The 7999-nt window shown below is 59.7% G+C and overlaps 1 protein-coding gene across 1 annotated transcript in view; it reads right to left on the bottom strand.

Annotated features, from left to right (window-relative positions):
* Positions 1-6844, bottom strand: part of MRGPRF (MAS related GPR family member F) — a 10024-nt gene extending 3180 nt beyond the window's left edge. The window contains exons 1-2 of the mRNA XM_032282544.1: positions 6430-6844; positions 3033-3136 (exon numbers count right to left, since the gene is read on the bottom strand). Coding sequence (XP_032138435.1) covers positions 3033-3080 — 48 coding nt within the window. The 5' untranslated portion in view covers positions 3081-3136; positions 6430-6844. The remainder of the gene's footprint in view (positions 1-3032; positions 3137-6429) is intronic.
* Between the last annotated feature and the right edge of the window lie 1155 nt (positions 6845-7999).

Below are 7999 nucleotides of genomic sequence, written 5' to 3'. Positions count from 1 at the left end.
CAATTCTCCTGCCTCAGCCTCCTGAGTAGCTGGGATTACAGGCACGCACCACCATGCCCAGCTAATTTTTTGTATTTTTGGTAGAGACGGGGTTTCACCATGTTGACCGGGATGGTCTCGATCTCTTGACCTCGTGATCCACCCGCCTGGGCCTCCCAAAGTGCTGGGATTACAGGCTTGAGCCACCGCGCCCGGCCTGTAAAATCACTTCTAAGTTACATTTAAAAAAAAATGAGTGGACCTCAGCCTTCCCCTGAGCTGGACCCTGGCCACTCCTGTGGGATGGGGGGTGGCTCTCTGATGAGCTAGGGTAGCCCCTGGGGTTTCCAGATTGTGGGAAAGTCCAGGGGGTCCCTGGGGCGGGGGAGAGGAAGCAGCTATTTGTCAAGCTGCAGGGAGCATTTCAATACTTTAACCACGGGTGCAGCTGCAGGAGTGCGTGCCAGCTGAGTACCAGGGCTGTCTTCAGGGTCAAGGCTGTGTGTCACTGCAAGCAGGCGGGCCAGGTGCAAGGAACAGGTGAGGGGGGGAGAATGGCAAACCCGAAAGCCTTTCTCTTCAGCCAAGCAGGCAGCCTGCTGTGCTCTAGCCGGTGGGGGCCGGGGGATGGCTGGGCTGGAGTGGCTGATCGTCCTCCCCCGCTCCCCGGAGAAGCCTGAACTCTAGACTGGAATGTGAACTACTCCATCTTTAAATGTTAACATTTACACACGCTGTGTGGGCCGAACAGCCCATCTATCTGCAAGCTGGCTTCAGTTCTCAGGGGGTCCTCTTGGGACCTCGAATCTCAAAGGCAAAGGCTGCCTGCCTGGAGAATGCTCACTCCCCTCCCCAAGTCCGGGATCTGCCCCAGCATTCTCCCCCTAAGGCTGGTATCTGTCTCTAGGGCCCCCTAACAAGAGAAGGTTAGGAAGGCAGGATCCATGCTGCCACCTTCACATGGCTCTCAGCTCTGGCAGAAAGCTGGGTCCTGAGAGACTGTTCTCTGGGCTTGACACCCTATTGCAAAGGGAGGGACCTCCTAGCCAGCTTGGGTCAAGGGGAATCTGAAAACGGGATTGGAGGTGTTGGTGAAACTCTGGGGAGACCTGTGGGGTCAGGGCTGGCACCGTGAGGGGACCCTGCTCCCTCCCTGACATTCTCTAAATTCATTTATCGGCGCAACAGCTCTGCCTGCCGGTCTGTCCGCCCCAAATCCCACTCCTTAGTTTTTCTTTCCTGTGGGTGACCTGGACACTCCTCTGGGCTGGGGAACTAGACCCAGTGGTCTGTAGGACCCAGCGCCCAAACGGGCCCAGGAGGACCAGCTCGGGCGCCGGGAAAGAGCTGGGCTTCAGGGCTGGATGGAGGCGGCCAGCTTACTCAGTGTCTCTTGCATGCGTGCACGCTGGAAAAACTCTGCAATCCCCTCCTGGAGGCGGGGGGGGAGGCGGCGTGAATCACTGGGCGTGTAGCTGCTGTGACCAGCCACATACTGCTTTGTAAAATGCCTGCTCCGGAGCCGGGCCCCACCCTAAGCTCTGCCTTTTTGCTGGGAGTTTCTGCAGACTGCCCCACCCGACCCCCCAATCCAATCTGCCTCCTGCGGCCACCACTCCACAGCAGTCACGACAGGAATGAGGGAGAGGGCCCAAGGGCGTGGGGGTGAGATCCTGGAGGCTGGGCAGGAGTCTCCACTCTGCTTCTGACCTAGGGGCTGATCCCAGTCAAGTTACTACCTGGGTGTAAGCCTCAGTTTCTCAAATGCAAAAGTGGATGGATAGGAATTCAAGAGACCCTTCCAACTTGAGAGCGTTTTGCCCGATTTCCTTCTGAAGGAAGGAAATCCCAGACTTTCCAAGGGACTCAGAGAAGTAAGGGACTAGGCAGATGGAGGGCAGAAGGAGGAGGGTCAGCCTGGAGGGGGTGGCACAGTCTCAGGGTGGGTGACTCATGACTAATGGACCCTGGGTAACACTCTCAGAGTGGCCCAGGACCGGCAAGACTCCACGGAGCACATGACATCAGAGCCACTGTGGGAAGTAGAAAAGTTCCTTTTTAAAGTTTCCTTTCTTGTTAAAGAATAAATCATAAGTGTGCTAAGAACTTTGTGAAGCCCTATCCTATGTAGCTGTTAGACACGCCGTGCTTACAGGCACGAGTGCATCCTATGTCTTTGTACTTTAACCAAGATATCTGTGCTGGACGTGCTCACAGGCATGTCCCAGCTCTCCATTGCTTTGACCTGTTTAGAAAAGTTTTAAGTTATTAGCCAACGAGGTTTTAGTTTAGATTGGGAGCTCTGGCTCCAGCCAATGGAGATCAGACACAGCAGTAAGGACCACCCCAAATACATAAGGAATAAACTTGTAGTCGGGTGCGGTGGCTCACGCCTGTAATCCTAGCACTTTGGGAGGCTGAGGTGGGTGGATCACCTGAGGTCAGGAGTTCAAAACCAGCCTGGCCATCATGGTGAAACCTCATCTTTAAAAAAAAAAAAAAAAAAGAAAAAAGGAATAAATTTGTGTGTTTCCCTTTGATCTTTGCATTCTTGTGGCAAGATGGCTAGTGACAGTACCCTTCCTGCAGTTCAGGAAGTAAAAATTGCGTTTCAGCAACTGGGAAAGTCTCAGTGCTAATTTTTCTTTGTGGCATCGAGCATCTATTTCCAACAGCCACCTTGGAGCCTGCGTCCCAGGGCTTCCTGGCCCACCTGGCTGTGGTGAGTAGCTGACTGTCCCACCTCCGCAGGGAAGAGATGAAATGAGACCTCGCAAGGATGCTACAAGGCCACCCCAGGGTCAGCACAGTGAGGGACCTTGAGGGGGTCCAGTCCTGGTGCTTGCCTCACTGATGAGGACAGGAGGATATGAGGGGCCAGGGAACTCGTGCCCAGCCACATAGCCCAGAGTGGCCCACTGCCCACTGTGGGTCCAGAGCTGGGGTGGGGGTTGCAGGAAGGGGGAGATGAGGGAGGAGACACTGGGCTGCGTGTGCCCCTCCCACCCACGCCCGTCTGGGCAGACCCGGGGCCCTCTGCCTGTGGCACTTGCCTTATTCCTGGTGCTGGGATGGGCCTCCCAGGAGCAGTTTCCAGCCATCTCCAGGCCTGGTGTGTCTGGGTCCCTGCTGGCAGCTCACCAGTCTGCACACCCACCTAGCAGAAACCCAGAGAGAGGGTGGATGAGGGCAGCGGGGACTCCTCCCTGGAGAGCAGCTTTCTACCCCTCCGCCTCCTGGACCCCTGTGCCTAGGTCCCCAAGGCCTGTGGCTGTCAGCTGTCACCTTAGAGGAAAGGCATCACCCCATTCCCTCAGAGGCAGGGGTGTTGTGGGACTGTCCTGGTGAGATTCTGGAGGTCACTCTTGGGGCACCGCCCCCTCCTGACTGTGGACTCCTCAGCTCCACTGCAGCTCACTGGAAAAGAAGCCCTCTCCTTCCCCTCTGCTTGTGAGAGTTCTGGAGCCAGGCTGCTGTTGCAGGCATGCATTTACTTACCCACACACAGTTTTTGGGCACTTCTTTTGTGCTCTTCCTGGTGTGGGACAGGAGTTTCCCAGCAATTGGTCCCAGAAGAAGGAGCAGGGGAAGAGGGATCTGGCAGGCGGGACTCCTGGAGGGGGAGGGCTCTGGCTGAGCCTGTGTTTGTAACATGCTGAGGCATCTGGTCTTTCCTCTACATGTGCCTGGGAGGCAGGCTAGCTGGGTCATCACTGTCACCACCACTCACCCTGACGGCTGGCCTACACCCATCACCCAGTCTGGTCCTCATGACCAGCTATGAGCCAGGTATCCTCCTGCCCCTCTGATGGGCGCTCCTGGGCTTAGAGGGCGAGGTCACCGGCCCAAAGACACACCCATAACCACACCAGGCCCTGCAGCTCTGCAGATTTGTGTCCGGAGCAGCTGCCCAGGAATGGAAGCGGCTGTAGAAGCCCCGGCTGCTGGTGTAGGGAGGGGAAGCTGCACCCAGCCTAAAATGGGAGGCCTGGGAGGGGGCGACCCTGCTGGAGGCCAGTCCATCATGGCCGGGCAGACCTCATGGGTCTGCCTGCCTTGGATCCCCTGGAATTGACCCCTGTCCCCCAACCTGAGCTCTGCCCCGTCAGGAAAGCACCTATTACTTCCTGCTGTGCTGGGGGGGAAACTGAGGTTGTGAGCGATAAGGGCCTTGCCGGGTACAGCCCGGGTCACAGGCTGCCAGGCTCTTCCTCTCCCGAAGGGGAGAGCTTGGCAGCCCGCTCAACTCAACTCCCCGGAAATTCTTTCCTCTGCGCCGCGCGGGCCTCGGCCAGCCACGTGCTCCCGCCTGCTGCCCACTCCTCCCGCCCGGAGGCGGGCCATGCCCCTGGCCTCCGCGCCCACCATTGGCTGGAAGGGGTGGTCGTCTGTGCATGTGGCCCGCCCCCTCTTTAACTCTTGGCCTACCGGAGCTGGCGGCGCAAGTGCAGCCCCAGGTGTCGCTCCCAGGACCCCTCCCACTCAGTGGCCCGGCTCCCCTCCGCCCACGCCGCCCTGCGCCTTCTCGGGGCGTTTGCGGGCACCTGTGCCTGGCCTATGGGTGACTCAGCCTGGGGCCTGCGGGGTGCCCCAGGGTGGGAGCACCCTGTGTGCCAGAGCGAGCCAGTGCGTTCGTGGTGTGTGTGCTGTGGGTTTGCAGACAGCCGGCGCTGCGACTGTGCGTCTTTAGTCTCCCTCCTTGGATTCCAGTTGGGCCACTGTCCCGTTGCCACCGACAGGCTGCACCTTCTCCACGCTCTGGGTCCTGTCCGAGCTTTCCTGCCCTGCAGCCCCAGACCTACCACCTGCCCTCATCCTTCCTGGTCCCTGGGAAGAGCCCCCAACCCTATCCATTGCCCCTACTCTTTTTGGTGACACTTCTAGACACTCACCACCCCTAGGTCTGGGACCTCGGCCTTGTTTCCAGGGATGTCCTGACTCACAGGAGCCTCACCCATTCACCTTGACCAGCCTAGACCCCAGCCACACCAACTAGTGTCCCAAGGGCAGTGGGCTGCCCCCCACGCTGCAGGTGGGCATGCAGTGGGGGCCCCCAGCTCCCCTCTCTGCCATCTGCTTTCTCCATATGTGGGTGCCCCTGTGTGCCCATCCTTGTCCTACCAGGGACGACCTGAAAAGCGATTTTACTCATGCACAGAAAGATCTAGAAGCCACTGGATCCCAGATGGACCATATTAAAGGACATGTGTGTGACACATGTATGGGGGCGTATGTGTGAGTGCGTGTGTGTGGGTGTGAGTATGAGTGTGAGTGCATGTGCACATGTGAGTGTGCATGTGTGTGTGGCTGCCTGTGAGTGCCTGAGTGTGTGTGTGCCTGTGTGTGTGACTGCATGCGTCCATGTGTGAGAGTGCACACGTGCGTGTGTGTGCATGCGTGTGTGCGTGTGTGGGTGTGTGCACGCGAGTGTGTGTGAGTGCATGAGTGCGTGTGTGCATGTGCCCCTCTGGGTGGGATCTGGGCTGTGACAGAACTAGTTTCCACTGAAGCTGACTCCAAAAAGCTGCCAGCGCAGCTCACACCTGAGCCTCCCCTCAGAGCATGCCCAAGGGTGGTCTGGCCACCTGTCAGTCTCCTGCAGCCTTGCCCTAAGGAAGCTTCTCCTCTCCCTTCACCCCCACCCCACCTTGACCCAGCCCTGATGCAGCTGGGGCTGTCCAGGCCCCTCTCCTCCTCCCCTGGCCGCTGCTTGGGCTGGGCCATCAGGCATTGCCATCACAGGGGCCTGCCTCGCTCCCCCAGACACGGAGACTCTGTTTCCTCACTCCAGGCCTGGAGTCTCTGCTTAACAGCTTGCATTGAAGAGGCTTGTCTAAGGAAACTGAGACCTTGCAGAATGATCCAGGAACCATTTCTATCCAAGGCCAACAGCTTCATCAGACCGCCGGCCTGGGAGAAGGTGGGACTACAGCTGCCCAACCTCCTGTGGCTGCCCACACGGACCCCTGTGTGCACCCCAGGGCTAAGAGCAGGGGGAGCTGTCTCCCGGCTTGTGGGACACTGCCTGCTGGGTGTTCCCTTCCAGCTCCTCCAGAATGCATGCTTGAGTGGCCAGTGAGGCAGCGGAAGGGACCGAGGGGAGCCTTCACCCCCGGGAGCCCAGAGCAGGAGCTGGACAGTGGCGCTGGGGTGAGGCCAGCTGGGGGGGTCAGGTCCTGCCACAGGAGGGAGACTTTTAAAGTTCCCCCATGGTCCCAGAACCCTGGAGCCTCAGGAGTGGCAGGGGAGCTTCTCTGGTGGGTGACAGCCTTTCTGGGGTCTCAGGGCTCCCTGCCTGGGGCCTTAGGATTTCTGGGAGCTGCTTGCCTGGACAGCATCCACCTCTCTGCCCTGACGGTGCCCGCGTCATTTTCCTTCTCTGCCTGGCCCTCACCCTGCAGCCTAGGTTGTTGAAACACCCTCCCCTGGACCCTGAGCCCCCGGAACTACCTGCAGCTGTCCTGATCCGAGGAGGCCTCCCTTTGTGGAGGGTTCTTCCTGTGACTCCCGCCTCCGGCCGGCCGACCCAGCAGGGGCAGCAGGCCAGCGCTGAGCACGGCCCAGAGCCTCGGAAAATGCGAGCTCAGAGAAGAGCCCTCGCCTGCTGGAAGAGACGGCTTGGGAAGCAGAACCCGCCCCAAACCCAATTCCTGGCCCGGCAGGAGGGGGAGGGGGAGGGGAGTAGGAGGAGGGGCTGAGCAGGGATGAGGCTTCAGGAAGGAATGCCCCGCTCAGGAGCCCCCCCCACCAGCCCCACAGGGAACTCATCTCTCTGCCTGGTGACGTCATGTTGGCCCGAGCACTGCAGCCCGAGTCCAGCTGTTCATCTCCCTCGAATTCTGCTGCTCTGCAAGGCTGCCCAGGAGAGGGAGCACTGGCTGTCCACTTGCCTGGGGTCTTTGGTCTGCCCCCAGTGGGCATTTTGGGGCAGGCTGGCCCAAGAGGGACTAGTACCCACCCCGTTGTTTTAATTTACTCAGGGGCTGATACAGAGCAGGGGGGCATCAGGGCGAGGGCTCAATGGAGAGGCAGCTCCGAATTGGCAGAGAGATGGGCAGCACTGCCCAGGCGGCACCCCTCCCCCTTCCCACCCCCGGACTCAGCCTGGGCCCCCTGCGGGCTTATGGAACTAGGAATTCCCTTTTCCCCAGCCCTAATAGCAATCAGATGGCGCAAGTGGAAAATCACGGCGCTCTGCGAGCGGACTGGAAACTGGCGGGCTGCGGTGCCGGGTGCCCGTGCTGCTCAGAGGGCGGATGAGGCGGGGGCCCCCCTTACCCTTGAGCCCCTGGTGGGGGGTCCTGGGACACGTTCCTGCCTGGGGCCCCCCAGGCATGGTAGGGGTAGGGGGTGCAGAGCGGGGAGTGCAGGCACCAGCAGGGTGGCCAGGAGGAGGGGGTGGTGAGAGGGCCTCCTTCCTGCCTGGGGCCAACTTTCTCAGGGTCCAGGAAGCCCAAGGGAATTCTGAGCTTTTCCTGTGGGAGCGTAGTGCCCCGACTGGGAGGGGTGTGCCTCTGTGGGCATTTTGGAGGGAAATGAGCCTCGGAGCCGCCCCTGCACCTGCCCTGGGAGCTGCCCGCCTCCTGCTTGTCCTGGCCATGTGCAAGCCTCAGCATGGAAGAGGGAGCCTTGCACTGCTCCCCTCGTGGTCCAGCTGGCCTCCTGGGGTCCATTTTTCCGGGATGGGGTGGAGAGGAGACTCGGGGATCCTGGAGGCTCAAGGTCCACGCCCAAAGCTGAGAGAGAGGCTGGCAGGCAGCAGGGCAAGGTGGTGACCTGTCCCCTCCTCTCCGGGGCAGCCAGCTGGGGCCCAGCTGGAACGCTTGTTTACACAGGGAGGCCGGGGGAGGCCGAATCCCAAATCCCAGCAAGTTCCAAGTGTAATTGCGTTTGGACACTTAAAAGGAATTGTGTGAAGTGGGCAGAGGCTCTGAAGTCCACCGCCTTATTTGGTATGGAAATTTGTTTCTCTCAAGATAAGCGAGAGGCGCTTGTGAATGGGAAGGTTGTCCCGGCCTGG

Source organism: Sapajus apella, unplaced genomic scaffold, assembly GCF_009761245.1.
Source record: "Sapajus apella isolate SASKATOON/1434 unplaced genomic scaffold, GSC_monkey_1.0 scaffold14, whole genome shotgun sequence".
In the NCBI taxonomy this organism is placed as follows: Eukaryota; Metazoa; Chordata; class Mammalia; order Primates; family Cebidae; genus Sapajus; species Sapajus apella.
This window is presented reverse-complemented; position numbering and strand designations above follow the sequence as displayed.